Source organism: Colias philodice, chromosome 1, assembly GCF_061535455.1.
Source record: "Colias philodice isolate Cphi_HAF_F1 chromosome 1, ilColPhil1 Martin Lab GWU primary, whole genome shotgun sequence".
Taxonomy (NCBI): Eukaryota; Metazoa; Arthropoda; class Insecta; order Lepidoptera; family Pieridae; genus Colias; species Colias philodice.
The window spans coordinates 11,099,772-11,123,810 of NC_143086.1; the positions used below are offsets into that span (position 1 = coordinate 11,099,772).

At 34.7% G+C, this 24,039-nt stretch overlaps 1 protein-coding gene and 1 long non-coding RNA gene across 5 annotated transcripts in view; one reads left to right on the plus strand and one right to left on the minus strand.

Moving 5' to 3' along the window:
* The window catches only part of LOC149491334 (uncharacterized), a 423,150-nt gene that overhangs the window by 193,058 nt on the left and 206,053 nt on the right, over positions 1-24,039 (plus strand). The window lies entirely within an intron of this gene.
* On the minus strand, positions 49-23,992 carry LOC149491341 (uncharacterized). Of its 4 annotated transcripts, none has more exons than XM_089715236.1 (11): positions 23,866-23,992; positions 23,541-23,634; positions 7,497-8,456; positions 7,077-7,250; positions 6,330-6,970; positions 5,824-5,927; positions 5,150-5,259; positions 3,843-3,998; positions 2,399-2,573; positions 1,515-1,673; positions 49-1,205 (listed from the first exon to the last, which is right to left on the minus strand). In XM_089715236.1, the coding sequence occupies exons 2-11, from the start codon at positions 23,558-23,560 to the stop codon at positions 993-995; spliced, it is 2,712 nt and encodes a 903-aa protein (XP_089571362.1). In that variant the 5' UTR covers positions 23,561-23,634; positions 23,866-23,992; the 3' UTR covers positions 49-992. The 4 variants fall into 4 exon arrangements, with proteins under 4 accessions (XP_089571362.1, XP_089571371.1, XP_089571381.1 ...); XM_089715245.1 differs by having other exon boundaries at positions 23,776-23,898; XM_089715255.1 differs by lacking the exon at positions 7,077-7,250.

A 24,039-nucleotide genomic window follows, 5' to 3' on the forward strand; every position in this document is an offset into this window, starting at 1 on the left:
TAGGATTCGATAAGGGGCAGGTGTGGTTCAAAATAAAACATACAAAAATAAACATTATCTTATTATTAAGTATATTATCACACTTACGAAAAGATACAAAACATATCACGATGGCACTAACTATCAGTGCTTCAGTTGTAAGTCACATGTCGGTGAATGCTGCCATGGCAAACGATTTATTTAAATCCGAGTACAATGTTCATCACTTATGATAATAAATAAACATTAATGCGTTTAAATTTTGAAGATACTAAATCAGAGTATCATATGTTAATAAAAATTTCGCTTTCTAATTTCCTAATTACACGTGATAAAACATTATACATAAATTTCCATCTATTATAAAGACGTAAAAACAAATAAGTATAAGTTTCATATAATTTTATAATATATTGAAGGCACTGTAGAAATTTGTTTAATTTTACAAGCAATATTTGTCACGTAACTTCAATTGCAGGATAAAACTTATAAAGAACCTTTAATTATTAATGAATTTGGTTTATAAAATAATAAAACTGTATTGGGTATTATCCAAAGTAGATCCCTTGGTACATTCTTGTAATAACATTAAATTCTAATATGTACATATAACACGTATAATTAAATTATTGAGTAAAGCCCTTGATGGGAGGCTATTTAGTATCAAGGTCAAAAAATTCTAAAATTAAAAAGTAAAAAGGTAAAGTCTAATTAAGTGTATAATCTACCTGTATTAAAACATTCAAAAACTAAGTACTGAAAGTATGATGAGTAGGTAATTTATTTTTACACTCATTTGGGGCGTTGAATTGACTAATTCATGACATGACTAAAAGTTCTAAGCGAGTGACTGTAAAAGATTGAATTGTGGGAAATCTCGATTCTCGTGAGAACAGTGGTTATATAATTTATGTATTGAGCGGGACAAGTCTGCTGAATAGGCAGAGTTCTAATGGGATTTAGTTTTAAGTCATGTCATAACTTTAAACAGTAATTGTGTATTGTATAAATGTTTATTTAGGTAGCCTGGCGCCTCGGACGGGTCGCGCGGGCCGGGCGCCTACTCCTGCGGCGCGTCTTCTGGCGATGAGGGCGTCCAGGCCGCGGAGGGGGGGCGCAGGGGTGGTCTCCGCGGGCGCGGCTTCGGTCTCAGTCTCGCTTTTCTCAGCACTGGTGCTCTCCTCCGTCGTCTCCGAAGATGCCTTCTTTGGTGCTTCAGTGGTGGCCTGGTGATTGTTCAAATGATTTGAAATCTTCTTTATAATGGCATAATGTAAGAGTATATAACTTGGTTTTAGTGATAAATTGTAGAGTAACTGAATTTAAAATACCGCGACTAGAAGTAATTTACTAAATATCATTTATAAACAGTAAAATAAAAAAAAAATAAAAAACGATCTGCTAAATTTTAAACTGAGCCAAGGCTACTGCTATTCGGATTAAAATATAATCAATAACGATTTAGAGCCATCAAAACTTTTGTCTAAGAAACTCATTAACTAAAAACCATTTCTATTCATAGTACTGGTCTTTACCTCAGTGGAAGGCAATTTCCTCTTCAACAGGGGGTTGGGCCTGCGTGGTGGAGGTGTAGCAGCGACTCGTTTGGGAGAAGGTGACACCTGTAGCCTGTTTCCTCCTCGGAGCTTGATTCCTCCTCGAGGCGCTTCGGGAGCTGGGGTCGGAGATGAGCCCTAAAAATATTCATATACCTCGTTAATTATGCCTTTTTTGTTAATTGTTGAATTCTATAGAGGTTTGCTGGGTTGTTTATAATCTAGCGATTTCAGACTCTTTAAAAAGAAGCAACAACACGCGTTTGATTCCGTGTAATTAATTGCGGCAATGTGTAATAGTTTTTTTCAACACGCATCATGTCTTCAAGAACGTATGTGAATTATTTGTGTCCAGCAATTTGCTAAACATATTGCAGTCACTTTCATATCGTGACTGAAGTATCAGAAACATTAACCGATTGAATAATAATTAATAAAATAATTTTATTCTCTAAATAGTGTCGAAATATAAATATTTCTAAGCGTGCGTTACTATTGGTTGCCGCAACGTTAAACACGTCAACCTTGATTTACTTTCGATTAAAAGCAACGGACTGCACGTTATTTAAAGTGAGGTCAATGTCTTTTGTTTAACTGGCGCCACTTATATATCGAACTTACTGTCGTTTATTTGTCAATGCACTTTATAGTTTTCGTTTTCAAGGAAGCTTACTAACATGCTCTTTATACCTATATTGCTATAACGCAATCATTTTCGAATATATCAATTTAACAGATAAGTCGATGATGAAATAAGATGTTTTCATTTCAAATCTTGATCACACGACGACAGGTTTTTCAAACATCACATTACTTGACATATTACAATGTAAGAATGATCTATTAATTGAACAGATTCTAACCTCAGATTCTTCGTCGGCGGCGGGAGACTCTGCGGGTGCAGAGGTCTCAGCAGGTGCTTCGGAGGGAGCTTCGGTGTTCGCTGTAGTAGCGACTCCGGGCCTAAGACGAGGGTTGGGTCTAAGGTTTAGCCTGGGCCCGGGTCTCAGAGATACGGGCCTCACACCCGGTTTACGTCTAAAAAAATATAAGTATCGTTTAAGGCGCAATCAAAAAATGTTACGAACACTAATTATCCAATTACTGTATCCAAGTGCTGTGATAACGTTGTAGTACATTTTAATTGTGGTTGTTATTGGATAATTGCTCGAGATCTTTTAAGATACAAAAATAACAGTAAGATGTAAAGATAAACAAAACGTGAAATACAAAAGAGGTTTGATAAAATCATTGTTTTTCTCAAATATCCTTTAAAGTGTATCAATTAAGTTCAAACTCAAACTCAAACATTTATTTATTCAATTAGACTTCTTCGAGAAGCACTTTTGAAACGTCAATACATATTTTTTACATTTACCACCGATTCGGAAAGCAGTATCTATGAAGAAGAACCGGCAAGAAACTCCATAGTTGCTCTTTTAAATCATATCAGTATTACAATTTCATTTTACAAAATATGTAACTGTATATTATCATAATATGCCAGAGAACTGTCCTGTCTGAGTTAATATTTTTATTCCGTACATAATATTACGTTAATATTTCCTTATCTAGACTTTTACTTACTAAGTAGGACCTGTGACGTAGTTTGTGTCTGCGTTACGAAACAGATATGTACAATATTATACATATGTAATATGAATCGGTTCATGCATGTGTTTCTTAACGCAGTCTCCTAGGGTGGAGACTGGAGAGTGTCTATTTTAGGCGATCTTCACACTGCCCCGCACCACGCTGCATGTTGCGTGACTGCGTGTTTAACGTTACTTGTAAGTATCTCCGTTTGTATAGAAAACACACACAGTCCAACACACTGAAAATGCAACCATGCGCGTTCACCCGGATCACGCGCATACACGCGGAGAAACATGCACCCCCGCGCGTAGGTTCGGGGCGAGACGCAAGGTATGGCACACCGAATCCCGCAGTGCCGCGCGTCGTGATGCTCAGTATTGCACGACCACCACAGAGAACGGCGAATAAATGAGAGCCGCCGTGCGTGAATCTACAAACGCACCTACGCGCGTGAGTGCGCAAAAAACCCGCACGATGATGCAGATCTGCACTCCCGCAGGAACGCGCGTAGGTGCATCGACACGCAAAATGCAGCATGATGCGGAGCAGTGTGAAGATCGCCTAAGGTATATGATATCGTATTTATACTTCGAGTCGTACCGAGGGATTGCATCCTTTCATTGTAGATATCCGTATTATTCGAACTCGTCACTTCCTTCATCGTTAGGAGTGGTCAAACCTAGTTATAAAAAAGTATTCAAAAGAATTTACCCAATACTTCTGCCTGGTGTGGGTGTAGTTTCAACAACTTCTCCAGAACCTGCGTTAGAGCTGGCACTGGGAGCGGTCGTCTCGCTCACTTCAGCTGATGAAGCAGGCGCTGTCGTGGTTGATGGGCCTCGTCTCAAACCGGGGCGTAGACGGGCTCTGAGAATTACGCATTTTGTGTAATATTTTGGAGAATATTCTAATAGATGAGAATAAGCTTTGTACAAGCTTAGTTAAATTCCTTGTTACACATTATTCAGTAATTAATTTCTTTTTTTTTTTAATAGTCTACAAAACTGGTTACGAATGCTTGCGATTGATTCTACTAATTATACGCTAACATACAGTTGATTTATAACCTTCTAGATGTAGACGCAGCATGCGAATTTACAAATTTAATTTTATACCTTTCTTTTGTAACAATAATGATTATGATATAATTTATATCTAGTGTTTAAGAGAGTATTATTGAAATACAAATGAATAATACTCCAAAATTTAAGGTCATATCAATATAGGATACAGGGAAGATGGCATCCCCGTTCTTATTCAATTAAACTGACTGAATGGTCGTTGGACTGCATTTAAAAACGGTCAATCAATGACATGTTACTCAAAAAAATTCAGTCTGATCAAATTACTTAATAACAAAACTTGACAAAACTCACAATGTAAGATGATGATTGCTTTTTCAACCAATATTTTTTCAATTCATTAAAAAATATATTCTTCACTCTTCTCTTAACAACTATCAATTGGCCTATCAATCATCAATCATCACCAACCACTTGACTTTGACTTGACAATAAAAGTTATATAACTCTATATAATATACATAATACATATATATAGCCATGACCTTTAATTAATATCTAATATCGAATTGATTTTGCATCAAAAGCTATCTGGTTTAAAATTTAAGAAGTATATAATAGAATTTAAAATCGTAGGTATATAAACAAAACAATTATTATCAATATCTGCAGCACACAGATGTTTTGTAAAAAAATGTTGAAAGGTTGAACGTAGAAGAAATAGAAAATAATTGAAAATTATATTTTACCAATTACTGCTTATTACGATGAAATTTTTAATTTTAAGTTATTTTTATTAAAAAAAAAACTTTTTATTTGATACAAAAGTCTTCGACCTTAAACGGAAAGATGAAGACTCATTTTTATGATAGAAAATAACGTGATTCTTTCCCAAATTCATCAACTAGATAAAAAAAGTGTCCACTGCGTTTGTGTCTTTTGATTTTTTTACATATATTGTTACTTAGTACATTTAAAGATATTTCTAACTTTTACCTAGGTGCAGGCGCTTCGCTGGCTGCGTTGCTGCCGTCCTGCGCCGGGGCACTGGTCGTTGAGACAGGCCGGTTCCGACCAGCGAATAGACCACCTCGACGCCCGAATGCCTGACAGAAAATACCACCGTGAAACGTCAACACTCGTGACAATAAAAAAAATTGTTTCGCTAGGAGAATTTCTGAGAAAACACATTTTACGAAAAAAATACCAAATTCAGTAAGTGACGATAAACCAATTAAAACGTACACTTTCTTATTGCGAGGAATGTATAAAATTTCACTATTAAAATTCCAGTCCTCGAAATAATTTTCCTTATATAACGAACGTTATATAAGTATTCTTTGTTGTATTGTTGTGATATTAGATAGTATACTTACAATCAATATTTTATTAATATAATGTTTTAAAATATATGTTAGTTGCGGTCCAATAAATTTTACCAAACAAAGAAAGACACTATATGGGAAATAGAGCAATTATTATGATGAAATCCTTAGACAAAAACTGGACAAGTAAGTATATGATATTATGATATATAAGTTGCTAATCTTAAATGGAGGCTAACAAGTTAGTAACTATATTCGCATAGCAGTAAGTCGCTTGAGCATGTCGCCTTACATAATAAATATGCTTCCTTGAATTAATATATTTACATGAAAATCAATGCGAACCTTAGGTTGTGTCGCTGGTTTCTCTGCTGGGGCTGCGGAGCTGGATTCCACCTCGGCGACTGTCACAGTGGTTTTTCTGACTCCATTTGGCTTACCAAACCGACCTGTTGACAAATACTCTCTTACTGTATACGTAACCAACACTCACAAAGCAAGACAATATATAAGAAAGCCCATGCGCACATGAATCCTTTAAAATAAAATTTTGAAACATGATGCTTATTCATGTGCGCACAGCTTTAAAAATGTAATAAAAATAACACATACACAAAATTCGCATAAATTCGCAAAGCAGAATATTAACATCGCTACGCACACAATCACTAGCTAAAAGGTACCTAGGTTACCCATTTATACATATATGTAAAGAAAGTAAATTTCGACGTGTCCATCCGGAGAACCGTTGAATGGTAATTATCGGATGTGACAACTTTCCATCCGTTTGTGCTCGCGATACCATGTTACAAATGAGATTTCAAAAGGGGATTAATATTACTTAGAATTACCTCGCGCCCTAGTAGATGTTTCTTGAGGTGCTTCTGTTGCTGCGCTGGTGGACACAGAGCCTCTAGCTCGGGCTCCAGGGCGCGACTTAAATCGCGATGGGCGAGTTGGGGCCGCAGTTGTCGTTGTGGTCGTGGGCGCGGGCGTAGTGGTAGTGGTCGTAGTGGTTGTGGTCGTTGTGGTAGTGGTGGTCGTTGGCGTAGTTTCCTCTTCTGTTGTACTTAGAGATTCGGTTGTCCAAGAGTTGTCATCTACTGTTGTGGATCCATCAAAACTCATCAAATCGCTTGAGGGATTGATTTCATTGTTCAAATTTTCACCCGCCAAGTAGGCGTACAGATCGAGGGCTACTTTTTCCATAGCAGTCATTGTAGTATATTCTGTTGTGTCTTGTTCATATGTCGTTGTTTGTTTGTAGTCCGAAGGCAGTTTTGAGTCGTCCAATACTTCTTGGAAAATAACACCACTTGGAAGACTGTGGCCTTCCCGTTGCGTTTCCTTAACAGGCAGCTCAACGTCAGAAACATCGGTTGTAGTTTTACTTTCAGATGAATATCTCGTTGGCGGTTCCTTGTATTGGCTGCGAATGTCACCCGAATGTGTTTTGAAACTATCAAGGTCGACGAGTTCAGAACTTGGTCGCCTGAAATGATTAATAATGAATTATTAGTTAGAAAAAAGCTCAGCAATGATATTGAATAATATTTACATAATTTACACGATGCTCTGTGCTCTTTTTTACAATTTACCTAACATGCGCACGTGTCCTACTTCTTGTTTGACCGATTGATTCATCAGCCACACTATCAACTTGTGATCTACCACGTTGTCTTACTGCTTCTGTTACTTCAGGTACATGAGTAGTGGTGCTTGAACTGCCAAAACTACGACCCCGAGGTGGGAACCGTGTGCTTGACGGTAATCTGTTAAGAAAATAAAATTGTACGTACATTTCATAAATTCCATATCCAGGAGCATCCATCAACGTACGGCACATTTGAAGCCAGATGTATCAGGTACTCCGGTGAAGATCGCAATTGATGTGGAGAATATTAGTTCTAATACTACTTCTATGTTATAATTTAAACTACAAATGCACTGTAATTACAAAGTGATCTAACTACAATTACATATCTGATGCAAGCCAAAATTAAATAAACGATATTTACCTCTCTACAATTTCTTCTTGAACTGGAGCTGGAGCTGGGGTCGTATTCCTTCCTCGGGTACGACCTCTTCCAGAGGTGCTCAATACTTCATTTTGTACCTCTGGAGTGGCAGTTGTTGTTGTGGTTGATCTTTCGATTGTGCTATATTTGCTCTTTGATCTACTGTCTTTGGAAATATGGTTCTCAGTCTCAACTTTTGATGGTCCATCATGTGAATTGAGAACTGGAGCTTCATTGCTTGCGGGTTTGTCTTTCACTTCCTTTTTACTTTCATCATCTTCATCATAATAATAATAAATGTATTCATATTCGTAGTCTTGACCATTTGGTCCCTTTTTAACTTGAATCCTGGAGTGTTGCTTTTGTTCTGAACCAGCTGTTTCAAGTTTCACATTTGATGACAGGAGCCCACTGTTAATATCGTCGATGGTGTCAAAATTAATTGGAATATATTCGTATCCTTTGGCTGGTGTGGGTGGTGCTGTTGTTAAAATAGGTTTTTGCGTCGTAGTTCCATCATTGTTACTTAATTTTCCAGATTCTGACATAGCTTCTAAAGCTACTGCTAATTTAGGATTAGTATCAACATCTCTAACATTTTCTTTAATCTTGATATCCTCTAACTTAGATACAGGTACATCGATTTCAATTGACTCGGATGCCTTAAGTTTTTGACCTTTTTTAATTTGCGCTTTTTTATCTTCTTCAATAGAAACTATACCTTCTGCTGAATGTTTAACTTTTCCACTGTGTAACTTTTTAAATATTTTTTCATTGCTATCTTCTGGCTTCGTGAGTCTATGATTTGGATGTTTTTCTGGTATTTTATGCGAGGTCTCAAAATTTCTTAATGGTGTTTGTTGTCCGGAACTAACTAAGACATATTCTTCACCTGGTCGTGGCTCTGTGATGATGTCCACTTCCGCAACGACCGTGTATGTTGCACAAAGCAGAAAACATCTGAAACAAAGGAAAAGTCTAATTTACCAAATGTCACTACAGTATATTTCAAAATTTTGAATTCCTACCGCATTGTGTCGAATGAATCAGCGAGACAACATCTGTTCAATGCTCATGTAGTCGACAAACTATGATTCATTTATTTCATCACAATAGCAAGAAGTAATATTGTTGTTGAGTGTGTAATTGATTAGCACACAAAAATTGGCACTTATTTCGTAACATAGGTATATTGCATTTGCATAGTTTGAAAGCACCAACAAATATGCAAGCAAATGAGTTGCGTTGTCGTACAAAAAGTTATGTGAAAATAGGACAGAAGACTACAAAACAAACGTCGAACATTGCAATAATTGTGAATTCGCGATGTGGTCATGAGAACTAGTGATGAAAAATCGGAGCGTGGGTGTATTTGTGATATTACGCATTGCCATTCCGGACAAGTGCAGATAGAAGCAACGCAACATTACGATCACTTTCGCTTGGAGAGACTCTCACTCTCGTCTCTGAGACTACTTTAAATAACATATTTTTGAAGTGTTTGTGTTAGTTATTCCATCAGGCCCCGGAATCACAGACACAATAGAAAATCTATTGTGTCGCGGTCGGATCTGGCCGCTCGGTGGTTGAGAGGTTAATAAGTTTTATTACGTCGCCACATATATATACCTAACAGATAATTAAATAGATAAAATACTTGCTCGAATCCGATTTTCCATGGTTTTATAAGATATCTTACGCCACTTTTAACGGGTATTCGTTTTAAATGTCATTAGGAATCACAATAAAGATTTTGAATATTTGCTTCTAGAAATCCGGTCTTAGGCCTAGTTAAGCTTTAATAGTTTATAACAACAATCGACAGGCATTATCTTACAAATGCGTCATGTTCCCGAATAGGAACTGCATTAGGTACCAATTATTGCAATCGGAAGGCAGTGACTTCCGCGCAATTTCATACAAAACAGGTATCGGCACGCGGAAGCATTTCGAAGGATGACGATTTTATATGCTTATTACAATTTGTAATCGCGCTCAACATACAGTTTTATTATAAATCGTGCATAAATATTAATAGGGGCACCACATGCAGTAGGTAAACATCATTAGTCGGTTAAATAGACATTGAAATGTATTACATAGCCTTAATAATTCCTTACAAGAGTGCAATAAGACCGGTATAGAATGAGTACCGGTTCAATTTCACTAGATGTAAGGTCGCACCGAGCGCAAGGCTAGGTGAGCGTATCTACGAACATACTATCAATATAAATAAAGTTCTTCATGACCTATGCACGGCTACAGTTAATACTTATGCTGAGTCAATTGAAGGATAATAAAATATATCATTTCCTACAGTTGTTACCTTGTCAATACACTTAAATGGGCCGTTTTTTACGCTTAACAAAAATTGAGTCTAAAATGGAAGAGACTTCCTCACTTCCATTCTCATTGCTCATGATACCTGTCATGAATAGTGTATTTTAGTTGCGTGATATGTTACTGTTATTAGCCAGAAAAACTTTCATACCTTTTTGCTGCAATTAAAAGAGTAATAATTGACTATTGTACCAAGTCTTACGATAATCTATTTAAAAATTAGATACGGCAATAATTCAATTGTACTATTATAAAGTTGTAAATAAGCTGTGACGGTCCATTGGAGTATCGCACGATTATCATTGAATTTAATTTTTCTTTAAAAAAAATACATGCCTATAATATGTTAATTATGATTCATTGTTATTTGTTCTCCATTAAGTGTGCGTCACCATACAAAGGAATAAAAAGTTTGCCTATGTTTGTGTATAATTTTTTATCATGGGAACGAAGTTTGGACAGATAATAGAGTAAAAAATAAAAGATAATAGAGTGTATACTTTTAACTCAATAGTACTTATTTACTTATCTACATTTACAACTGATGTACTTGGAGCATAAATGATGCAGAAAATATCGAACAAAAAAACCGATTAGTGAATGTATGCCGTTATAGTTGGCGCAATGAATTTATTCAATTGTAAGTAAATAGTGAATATTAACTATGCGTGTCAATTTAAATGTGCTGTTTGGCTAGACAACTGTTAATTCTTCATTATATAAATGTTTTATCCGGTCACTGCACTTCGTGCAACGAAATCACATTTAATTATACATATTTTATTTTAACCTAAAAATCGCACATGTAATACATGCTTGCTTTAATTAAATAAACGTCGAGAAAATAAATAATATTTTTAATGATTGAGGTAACCATGAAAAGTTTTGAAAGCCTCTGATTTATCGCTAATTTTCCTTGATAATTTTAATTTCAATCAGCTTACGCGGTGATTTAAAGTGACAGATTATCGTTGCAAAAATTGACCATGGGCAAACTGATTGTGAACTGAGATTATAGATATCAAAATGATTTCCTAAGCTGCGAGCTTGTGTAGAGACAATAGGTAGTTATTGTGTCGAAGTTGTGACTCAAAATATTGAGAACATTATGAAATCTTCACGCGTTGTGCATTGGACATCGATGATGGATTATGAAGAAAGATTTTTAATTTTCTATATTTCATAGCGCCACCGCTCTACATCTAAGTTAAGTACCTACCTATAAAAGAAAAAATATTGAAGCGTAATAAACTCGCGTACTGTAAAGTACCTAATCAATAAATTAGTTTTAAAAAACTTAGGCTCAAAAGTTTTAATAATAAATATCAATCTACTTACTATAATGACATAAATGCGCAATAGGTAATAATGCGATTATTGAATACATGTTGAAGCACATGCGTGTAAGTTTTCTGTATCTCAGTATGTTTTAGAATGAGTAGTAAAATTAACAAACGATTTGTATAAACTTTATTTATACAGTAATGTCGTAATTAATATGGCACCATTCTAAAATTCCAAAATGTAAAGGTCACGAGAAGAGCAACCAGTTCTTTCTAAAGACTTATTAAAAAGCAATATACGTCTCTTCATCGAAGTATTCCGCAATATGCAAAGTTGACATTTAACTTCTGGAGGACAAAACTAAGATATGAATTAGCTACAATAAATGCTCTGTTAAATTATTATTGGTCAGCTTGCGTGAGCACATTTTTACATAAATTAATAAATATTCTTAAATATAATTCTAAAAACGTATGATATAGTCCAGACTTTAATTTTATCACAATTCACAATACATTCGAAAACTTACGATTAAAATCGCTTTACATTATACACGTCAGAAGAAAACCATCATACCTTTATTACCTAGTAGGGGAGCCCAAAAGGGTACTTTGGGATATACATAATCGAGTGCGTCAGATAAAAGAAGATAACTTCTATAGACGGCAAGGGTGCGAGGTCAAGGTACCAAAAAGAGAATCAGGGAAAAATCGAACAAAAACCACAAACCACCATGTAAATTCTAAGATTAATTTATAATTTATTTCAGTAACATCCTACATGAAAAATATCAATGTTATCACAAATTATTGGTTTCCGCAAAGTTCAAATAAAACCGCTTTCATCATCATGGCCACTATGTACCAGTTTTTATTAAAAATGTGTATTGTGTTTTATACTTAATAAAGATAATATTTAAATTTAAGTGTATACGGTATTGAGCAATTTAATAATACCTACGATACGAGGTACCGGAAGAGAAATTCTTTCATCGGAAGCAGTTTTACCGCCGTGAAAAAATTGATTGGTGTAAGTATGTATATTTCGGTCCCATTAGTTTCAGTGAATAATCAACTACAATAAATCAACCGTATACTTTATATCAAAACGCTTAATAAAAATTTTGATGTAATTTTAAAGAAAATTAAATAACTAAATAATAAATTTTGTGATGTTAATTTTACACCGTAATGTAGGTATAACTTTCACAAACATAAAATAGTAATGATAAATAAAATATTAATATGGGATCCGTTAAGCAATAATACCAAAACTAAAAGGTGTTGTTTCATATAAAAATATGAAAATTAGTATAAAACCTATAATTGTCGCAAAGTAGATATACTTACAAGGATTCATCTTTTACTGGAACTTTTCTAGCATCCGTGTCATAAAACTTAATTCTGTGTTTTTTTTTTCCACAGACATGAATTAATTTTGCAAATACATAATAGGTTAACGGGTTTTATAGACGACAGGTGTTTTTGGTGTGTAAGGACTTTAAATTTTCATCGTCAAACCCATAAATATTTAGTGTTCGATCGTTAAAAATGATGCTTTTATGGCTTCCTGTTCTACTCGTCTACATAATTAAATAGCCGGTTCGTAATTTCGGCTTGAAAGTAAAAGTGTGTTTTTGCCTCTCTTAAGAATAACACAAAATACATAATATTAGACACATATTGCAATAGATGTGTTTATAAATGTGTGCGAATTGTACGAGTAATTGTCTAATTAAAAAATAAATAAAAAATGTTATTCAAAGACATTACATTATAACATTTTTTACTACCTAAGAATTTTAGTGCGCCTCGTATTATTTTAAGATCAACTAAATAAATCATGTTGACCAGACATGCCCGCACGGAATTGAGAAAAATGCTGAATAATTCACAACAGTACATAAAATAACGTGTTTTATTCTCATATTCACAGCGAATCTTCAACGAACCGGTCTCATGTTTGTTGTTTTCACGATGGTTTCTCTAGAGACTTGCATTTGTTGCGTCCGCGGCGGTCGTCGGCCCCCTTGACTCACGGATACCTAAATATGGCACACCGACCAAAACGAATAAGAACTAAGTAATGTCAACGTAATTTATGGTCATTGCCATTTTACCAAAACTCTGTTATCTAACTTTTGGTCGCTCTCAATTTTGCAACAATACACTTGCACTTTTCAACGTATTTTGAATGCTATGTTGTATATTTAAAGACTTACAAACCGTTTGCTGACAAAATACTTTAGTTATGACATACCCTAATGCAACAAGAAATATGCTTTATTCATATTGTGATAAGCTTTATACTTTTTAACACTCTGTAATCATAAAAGCTTCACAGACTTATGTGCTATCAAATAATTCATTGAAATTAAAGTAATGATATAAGCTTATAAGATTTAATCGCAACTGGTGACAAACACGTATGTGAGTCAGAGAAACCCGGACGCTTGTAATATAATTTATCTATCCGGATATCAAATTACATAAGTAAGCTTATGTCAAACATTATAACACGTTATATGAGCGTCTTCGCCGAAAATATTTATATTTCACGCCTATCTTGTTATAACGGGAGATTATCGAATAGCAATTTGTTACGATTATCACATTTTACAAAAAGATTTTATGTATACAACAGCACCAAAGCAATTTACATAAATACATTAAATTCAGATTAAGAAATATAATTTCTCGCTAATTATCACACTGGGCTTTTCTTTTGCATTATTGCATATGTAATTAATTCAAATACAGTAGGCGATGTTATTACTTCACACTGCATCTTAAAAAAAGCATAACAATGTTATTGTTACTTATAAAGTTATTTAAGTAGAGTAGTATTTAGAGGCGCCTAGCGTAACGTGAAATTCACCGATTTTGTGTTCGCTCAATCGTTATAAAACAGTCACAACTTAGCTATTAGTAATTTATGAATACTATTATAAAACTACGTATAACAAAACTAGAATTAGATTCACCGTATTAGATAATAGGTATTAATTTAATTATTGTTTGTAATTATTTTTAGCAACAATCAGACGTTTTTCAATTGACGTATGTTGTATTGTATTTGAATTACTGAATATGTCGCTTTAATTAGCAATATTTAGTCTAGATAGTGTTTAAAAATGTGTTTTATGTTCCTGCGAAACTATGGCGTTAAATTTCAAGGTAACGAAAGCTGGATATTATTAACTCGTTGTTGCTCAATGTAAAGACTGTGGCAAGTTACTGCCGCCAGTGTCCGGACTCGCTTACGTATAGTATTGACTCAGTAGGTACCTTTACCTAACCGGTAGAGCACTAATTTGTTTTTTATTTGTATCATAAAAGACAATGATCCGTCATTGAATTGTAATTCCACAGGACGTAATTCAAATCAATGTAAAAACATATAAATTAACTTAATAAACCTTGTAAATGCTTAACTTACTTTGCCTATTTTATCTGATAATGATTAGAGACAACGATGTATAAAAATTAATACGGATTTGTTGAGAAATTGCATAGTAATAACAAAACGATATTAAAACTATCACATAGCACCTGTTACGAATTTTTCCCTTAACTTTATAAGGAAACTGTGAGGAAGTGACCAAACCCATAGGCCACTGTATACAGTAAAAAGCGATAACATTGGCCGAGCATTGCCATCAACTTTACCAACAATCTACGGCAAAAAAGTACAATCGCGATAAGGCGTGGAATTAGCTTCCTTTATGATTTCACATATAAAGGTATGTGTACACAGAGACAGATTACTTTGGTACGTCATGCTGCATGGAGTCCAACAAAGTGTTGAATATTTCGTCTTTTAATCGAATTTTGTGTTTCATGGTCTGTTCTTGTGTATTGTCATTTGCTCTGCACGCAGCCCTAGTGACAGTAAGCGTAGTGTTGTGCTGCATCTTGAGACAAGGTCTGATTTGTCTCCGTCTACCTCAGACTTCGAGGTCACCAGTGAACGTACGGGGGCAAATATGCAACTCTTAACGTCGCGTTGCTACTTGCGTCTCATTCTTTCTAGTCATATATGATACATAATTGTGGTTATTTTATTATATCTCTGTCTAATCATTAACGCATATGAAACAGTCACATACCAGCTTATCTTTACTGCTTTGAGAATTATTGTATGTTTAATTTGTTACAAGGCTGCCTATTGTTACACGACTTCTATAAATCTTAATATATGGACGGTTATAAATTAAGAAATACAGGAGATTGTTTAAATACTTAAATGCTATAATGAATGGTTTAAACTTTAAGTTTACTCTAAAGTATTCGGTAATAATATTAGTACCAACATCATAATACAGGAATTGCTTATAACTCGCTATGAGGAAAACTACCCGTATAAAAGTTGAAACATAAAGCTCAGAATAAAAAAGAAAACATACCTACCAGATCGTTCATAAATTAATCTTTATTTTTTTTTTTTTTTTTTTTTTTAGGACATTATTACGGCGGATTCTTTTGATTTATTATTTATAAATTATAATACAACACCATTATTGATCAGTAGGTGCTGCTTCTAATTTCGATTATTCGATACAAAGGAAGTTATCTATTGTCTGATACAAAAAGCAAACACTGCCCATAAATGGTTATATTACTTATTATTGATCGAACTTCATTTGAAAGCTAAATAATTATAGTGATAATCACGTCCGATCGTGAATGCGATGTTAAAGAGTTAATAAATATTTTGCTACGATTCGTATTACGGTACTACGGTTCATCACCCTCTATACCTCTGCACTCAGGGATTTTGATCACGCGGCAAATTAACACTTACTACGTGCTTTGAAATGAGTTTGAATATGCATTCATAATTTATATCATTTTAAATTATATCATAATAACGATTTAGTTGTTATACACGCAGTTAATATTGGATACCTATCTGCTCGGAAATAACGTTTTAATCTGTCATCTTTGTTTACAAGAACAAACAAGTGCGATGAGATGGTAAGATTACTTTAACAAAAGAATAGGAAGACTTTCTATTTTTTCTGGAAATTATTTAATGTACTTGTTTACTTACTTGTTTGTTCAAATACTAAGTACCAATTAATAGGTAGGTGCTTATTATTTGTACTCAGATGTTATTTCAGTGATTCTTGTTAAAATGCCGAATATGCGAAAGCTCTAATAATTCACTTTCATTTAACTTCTCTACATTAAGAAGCCTGCCTGTATAAGGTATTTCTTTCAGTTGGATAATTTTGTTTGCTAGATGTCGCTTGGTCATCACAAGTCAGGCACACGGCGTGCATTTTTAAGCATTCCTGTACGCAGCGCACGCACCGCCCATGTCTACGACTGACGTGAACATATTACTCTCATACTGCTTCTGAATGAATAAGTATACTGGACATTGATATTTTTATTGCTCTGAAATCGTATTAGTCATATCACCGTCACTAGCTAAAGACAATGAGAACTTGTGGAGCCACACCAATATCCACTTTGTGTTATACTCGGGGACGGAGGGAGTTCAAAGTTTTCCCAATTTCCTATCGTCAACTACCTACCAAATGCGTTTCAAGGCTTACAGTGTTGCCAAATACCTACGCTTCCCTGAGCAGAAAATCAACTTTTACCACAATGCCGACATAAAACATGTTTCGTAAACAGGAACTGATCATGCGTGAGTATCGCGACAGTATGCCGCGCCCGCGTAAATCTACTCAAAGTGTTTATCATAATATAAAGTCTTAATTGATGACCTTGAGCTTGGAATTTAGAATAAAATATATAATTTATACACCAGGAATCGAAAAATTGTGAAATCATTTCATATTTTAGTGTGACATTGAACGTTTTCTACGATGACCATTTCGAAAGTGTTTTTTAATATCTAAATCGAATTCGATTACATAAAATCACGAGAGTATCAGCGTTAATAATAAATTACAAAAATCGTACTCATATTAGATTGGGTAATAAAGTGTCGAGGCTTTTATTGGTCTATCTCGAGCCACTAATTAGAAAGTCGACGCGCATCCGAACCTAACAATACGTTTGATGAAGAGGATAAAACGATGTGCAATAAAAAAACAAACACATGTGTATGCCTCATCCGTTATATCACGGCACATTCCTCAAAAGGTCATCGGCAGTAAAGTGAAACTGGTCGATGCCGAAATTGATGTTTAAAATCGAAGACACATAAATAACCAATAATCTTAGTGACGTCGGACAGGGGTCGAACCCGGACGCCGCGTGTTTAATGTCACTGATGCAACCGACTTAATCCAATGTTAGTTTCGCATGGCACGTCTCACCTTTTCTCTCGCGGATGATGCGCCGCTGACGAAACGGTGATATAATGCAGTTTGCGCAAATCTGCCGACTGCCTCCTAACAACTATTTTGACCCGCGTCTACCTAGGTGAAAGATTTCCCTGTCTATAATCCAATCACAGTGTTCATATTATATGCTGACCAGCATGATATATTCACGTAAAAGTTTAGGTACTCGATGGTATAAACTGATTAGATTTTACCGATGCATCTTGATGAGATATGCCATGAACTTGCAATTCTCAAAAAATGAATGGTATTCTAGACATGCGGAAAGCGATATTTATTGTAATCGAATACCAGTTTACAGCTACCTATACATCATATTAATTACTTCTTGACTGCTGCTCCATACGCACGCTCAAAAGTTATTTATTGTGATCGAATCGATAGATACTCGTTCGAACGTTAACGCATCATTTCACTTTTGCCGTTTTTTATTTATGAATCCGACCGGTAGTTAAAGAACAATTATTTTGAGAAATCATAGGCTGTTGCTATTTTTTATTAAACAATCACTTGAGCCTTCCATAGTAAATGCAAACATCATTTATGTATTCTATATAAAAAGAGATATACTTAATGTGGAATTCGTGTATCCGGTTGTTATTCAAGATAACACTGTTTCGTAACATGTTTATAAATCACCTTTGGAATGCGTAAAATGTCTTAATTTCATTGTACAGAGAAGATTTCAATGTTTACTAAATATTATATTTTGAAACATTCTACCGAATTCTGCAAACTCCTCAAAATAAACTAATTTGAAGAGGAAACTAGCCACACTAATAAAATGTTTTCCGATCGCTATTAGGTAAATTGCATTTAGGTCATGATCTAGCCGCATTCTTTGCTCAGCGTCGATAATATACAGAATTACAACATTCTATCGATTCTGTCCTTCGACTACGATAACTATAGCACACGTGCCGAGAAAAAATGTTCTTATAATTTACCGCTACAAGCTTCACCGCACTGAAACTATTGAGTTACGAAAATATTGTGACCTGGTGCGGCGAGTAAACACGATACAACGGCTACCTACGTTTACATTTGATGAAAATATATACACTACTAAGAGGTTTTACGGCAGTCTTTTATCAAGGATGTAGAGGGTTAGATAAGGGCAAAGTTGACCCACGGAGCCGCAGTGCTACGCCGCTCGTGGTCCTTGAATCTACAAATAATGCTATGAATGAGCAATTAACTAAATGTAGCGGTATAGTTTTTGAGACCACCTCTTGCAATCAAATATTTGTCCGTATTTTATATGTGACTTGAACACAGCATATCAGATTTTACGTGCTTGCTTTTTTAATCAATATGCATATTAGCAATTTATTCAACCACGGACAGTTGAAAAAAAAATTAAATGTTTTGTACATTGTATAAAAAATTGTTTTTATTTTATAAAAATATTTACACGTCGTTTTTTGTTATATACATAATGTATATAACAAAAAAGAAATAAACACCGAATGTATAATACATTCGGTGTTTATTTCTTTTTAATGCGTAATTCTGTCCTTTTATGAGGTTATTTCCCGTTGAAACCAGTTAAAAATAAAAATGACTCGTGTATTTTTTCAACATAGGGAACATAAATAAGATATCCGAAATTGCCATTCTAGGTAACCTACATTGACCTTCGAATATACCAATAAATGGTCTGACTAATCATTTGGTTGCACCCTCAAGGCATTTATGTATCGACTGAAAGTATCAATAATATCGTTGTCACTACGACACGGATGCATATGAAAAACTGTGTAAACATAGATATTTGTCCCGATAGGCACATGTCATTGCCATTTCCCACGCGTGTATTGTACCACCTTAATTATGTGTCTATGTACAAAAAGTATAAACTGCAGTCACAAACGACGTGGGTGTGAGATATGTAATCAATTCACAAGAACTACAAAGCAATTTACTATTACATTCGTCATCAATTTCGAATATTGCGTAGGTATGTACGTTTTTAACTTTCAACGGGTTCAGTGAAACCCGACAAATAATTAAAATATCACGTATATAGAATAGTCATTCAGTATTATGAGTGACGTGTATGAGATCACAGTTATTAACGTGCGAAAACGAAAGTAATGGTGAATAGGGTCTAACTGTCTAGCAACAATATTTTCCATAAGAGTTTATTTACATATTTTATGTAATTCACCTTTGAATAGATTTTGCAAATATGTACATATATCTTCTTATATATATAAAATTCTCATGAAATTTTCTGTGCATATCGGGTAAGTCTGAGAATCGGCCAACATCTATTTTTCATATGTACCACGGGCGAAGCCGGGGCGGACCGCTAGTATGTATATAAAAAGGACGACCAAGTGCGAGTCTTATTATCTGTTCATTTCTACAAATATTATTATTATATTTTTGGCTCCAATTGTAGTATCGTGGCCATTGTAATACACATTTTGTTTTAATTTCAAATACAAATTAAAACATGCATACACACCAAAGACAGTCGCGCCCCAGGTCAGTAAATATTACCATCAAAGCCAGTTAATGTAGAACTAATAGATTAATAACACGATAATATAATGGTGGATTATTAACTTATACAAAACGTGCATCTTTATTCAAAGGTTAATATTATGTATAATTTTTGAACAAGGAAATAATATACCTAATATTTATAACGTCTATTTTTTTCAAGAAATATAATATTCAGACGATGCAAAAATATAATCATAGTCAAATTATTTTTTGAATATAAATATCACACGTGTATTATTAAATATTTATATTTATACGCGCGCCGCTTATCGATTTGAAGATTACAGGTTTTATACTATTTTAAAGCACAAAGTGGAACGTTTAAAAGCGAAAGTGAAGGTCAAGTGAAGACGAGTTGAGATGTGAGTGGCCCGAAGCAGAAAAGCACAGATTCGCACTTCTAATCGCAAATACCGATACCGATACCGGATATCTGATACAAATGGCAAAACAATATGATACCTACAGTTAAACAGGTTGTATTACATTGGATTCCAACAAAGAATTTTGTCGTAGGTTTGAGTTTTAACATGTTCATGTTATAGATGAATGTTTATTAGACAAAATTAAACAGGCGAGATGTTACCGTCATTATTTTAATGTTTTATTTTTTTATTAATTTAATAGTAAAACTGTTATTATTTGAACACAGTTACAGTATATACGCAAAAAAGCTTTCATTATTTTATTTATTTTCAATTATCATTTTCGAATTAAAAAGGCTCATTTTATATTGCAATGATTATGATGTCACCATTTGTGACCGTGACATACCTCGCGTGGGTTTAGAAATCTATGTGAAATAAAGCTCACCTTTAAGCTTTTAAATATGTACTACCAACAAATATTTTCTAGCCCCACATAATTATCAAGGATCGTATATCGTGTTAAAAATCGGGTAGTTACACCGTTTAGGGTTTACGATGATTAATAGCTACCTATTAATAAGGATTTTTAATTCTTTTCATTTGTTTCCTAATTATGAAATTTTTGAAAACACCGTCGACGATATTAAAGCTTGTGATTTTTCAATTTTTTTTTGTGTATGGAAGAAAAATCTTTAGATGTATAAAAGCTCGGTGAAGTACGAAATTATTTAATTATATTTCAGTGTGCTGAACTTCAACTATAAGTAATAATAAAGATGCTTGTTTATTTTTAATTATTCTTAAAGCTTTTCAATCAACAATATTTTAAAATAGACGTGCCTATTTAACTTGTTACCTACCTTACTATTAACTTAGATATTATTCATTCTTTTATAATTTTCGCGTTTTGATCATTACTATTGCAATAAAAATGTATAATAAAAATTTAAAAAATAAGTATACAGTATGTGATGTGAATGTAAAAAAAAAGTTATAATTTAAATAATCCATGGTTTGCACGTCTCGTATCGCTGCTGATGTTTGTAATAAATCCGTTCGTACTTTCTTTTCACGTAATATCTAAATATATTCTACGGAGAAATTTCAATATGTACTGTTTTGTATTCACAAATAACGTCGAATTACGCATATGTGATGACAAAACACTTAAGTTTTCTTTTCGATGGCGAAAGTGAAACAATTGTAACAATGATCACATGAAACAGTGTGACTAAATACCTTAATTGATGTGAGAGTCGAACAATTTTGTCTGTCTAATTGTATACAATTTGACGAGATAACCGATCGATCATACAATATTACATACTATGATGTGTGTACTATGTAAACTGCTCACAGCTTTTGCTATAGGCTATTGTTTGAGCACATAAAGGAAATATTTTGGAAGCTTATACAATGAAACAATTGATGGACAATGACTAATGTTTTGAGGTACATAACTGTCTTTTTAATTTATGATTTTCATAGAGTGATGCGTATATGCTGCGTCGTCAACGACCGCCAGATATAATCATCCGCACAGGAACCATGATTTGCTCTACGCATACTAATTAGACTAAGAACTTACTGTGGACTAAGCTAGTGTGGCTAGACGTGTGAATCAAAAAACCGTTAATACAAGACCATACCTGACAAGTCCTGTGGATATTATGTCTATGAAGTTGATCATTAGTTTTGAATAATATTTGAATCATTTAAAATTTTTTTATATTTAAATTCAACATAATTACATATCACGTATTTATCATTCACAAGTATGACAGGAAGACTTTATTATGCATGAATACTTATTAACATGATAATTAATGTGTATTCAATTAACCATATTTTATTAAAGCAAGACTTATATTCAACTTGCATTTAGCCACAAAGGCATTCACGCATATTTAATATTTTTTTTTAATAAACGATATTGAAACCTTGTGAATGGACATTATTTAATTCAATACTTAATATCCTTGACGACTTCAACGTATTCTAAGTTATTAAATAGCATTGGTAATAGAATTGCGGACTTCCACTTAGTGTCAATGTCGCAAACTGTTACAGAGAGAGTCTTGACTCTCGACAATAGATACAAATAAAGTTTATGTCACACTGCATAATGGGTTGACAGTTTTCACACGTCCCCAAATCATTATAAAATATTTAAAACATTTGAAGTTTACTATTTTTAAAATGTGTTTTCATCAGCCGAGTTATGTCCATGCAACTGTGCATGTATAGAAAACTCAAAACAATGTTTACGTCACATTATTGTTCTTAAATTATACACCAATCATTAAGATATTGCCCAATCTTTAGAAGATTACAATAGCTTGTGATAGACGTTTTATAAAGGTATTTCAAATAACGCAGTAGTTAGCTTGGTTTCTATAAACATAATATATTTTCAATGGGCATGCATATTTCACTCGTACGATGTGCCTACGAGACTCTACGCGTTTAACTGGTTAGCAAGACGTTCTGTAAAACGAAGAAAGTACACGCCATAAAGGGAAATTTTAACAGATTTCTATGAAGGAAAGTTTGATGTGGGTACCTGCATATTTTTAGTTAGCGGTATGATGTTATATTCAGTTGCGAACTAGTCGCAGCAGAGCTTATGCGGTTTTCGGGGAGACAATGTACGCGTAGTCGTGCATATTTTAAACCAACGTTTCATAGCCGTCATTGAGAAATTCGCCCTCATTCGTGATGTCAGTTGGCTGCTGTCAAGCTGGTTGCTTAACACCTGATTTCCACACGAGAAATCAGATCATATTTTCGCGGTATCGGCTCTGAGACGCGAGTCGTATCCCCATAGTAATCAATTACGTAAAGCTCACCGCGCCGCGAGATTCATCTAAGCAAACATTCGATGAAAGTGACAATGTTCGCTAACAGATTCCGAAGTACTAAAACACCAGACGTCATCGCGACTACATAATTATCTGAATTCACAAGCTATTAAAAAGTTATTTAATCTCATAACAGGAAAGATAAAAAATCGTGTTCGGAAGCTTTTATCAACATTTACATATTATCATAACACATTAAGTGAGCTTCATTCATTTTTTCAAATACAAATTAGAAAGTGTTTTCCAGTGCGATAATACTATAAAAATTTTGCAATGTTGAATATATTTCGATGTATTTATTATCTAACTTTTAGTATTATTGAAAGGAAAATTGTAGATTGTTCCGGGTACTCACAGCGCTATCCTGAGGTCCATGGCTCGCGTAGGGAGCAGCGAGGTCGCGGGCGCAGGGCGTGCGGCGGCTGGCGGGCTGCGGCGTCGGGTCGCGGCTGCAACAGAAACGTCCGTCAGCACACGCGCCTTTCCCAAACGACACACAGTTGCGACAGTGAAGCTCGACGAGGAAGCTGCAGCGCACATTTAAATGCAACGTTAATGTCAGAGAGCGTTCAAATGCCAATAGCGGCGACCTTTCGGTTTTCAACTGGATTGCGCAAGTGAGGATCGCCGGTCGTGTGAGAAAGGCGAGTGCGTGAGGGAGTGGAGGGAGTTTGACGCACCGGGAGGTCGGAGCGGTGGAACAACACCGTTGGCGACACGCTGCCGAACGGCGACTAACCTCGCGCCAGCGTGCGCGCCTCTTACTTATAGCCGCGCCCACACCTCACCCTTGCACGCAACCCGCGCTCGGCACCTCCTGGATTCCACCTCGCCAAAGAAGATGACACCCAGCT

What these genes read in the sequence shown, in the direction of transcription:
- LOC149491341 (XM_089715226.1), bottom strand. Translation starts at nt 23,725, where the DNA reads ATGTGCGCTGCAGCTTCCTCGTCGAGCTTCACTGTCGCAACTGTGTGT. An exon ending in AACATCTACTAGGGCGCGAG is followed by an intron (nt 5,928 to 6,329) that starts GTAATTCTAAGT and finishes ATTTGTCAACAG; the next exon opens with GTCGGTTTGGTAAGCCAAAT. An exon ending in CCGCCGACGAAGAATCTGAG is followed by an intron (nt 1,674 to 2,398) that starts GTTAGAATCTGT and finishes GAATATTTTTAG; the next exon opens with GGCTCATCTCCGACCCCAGC.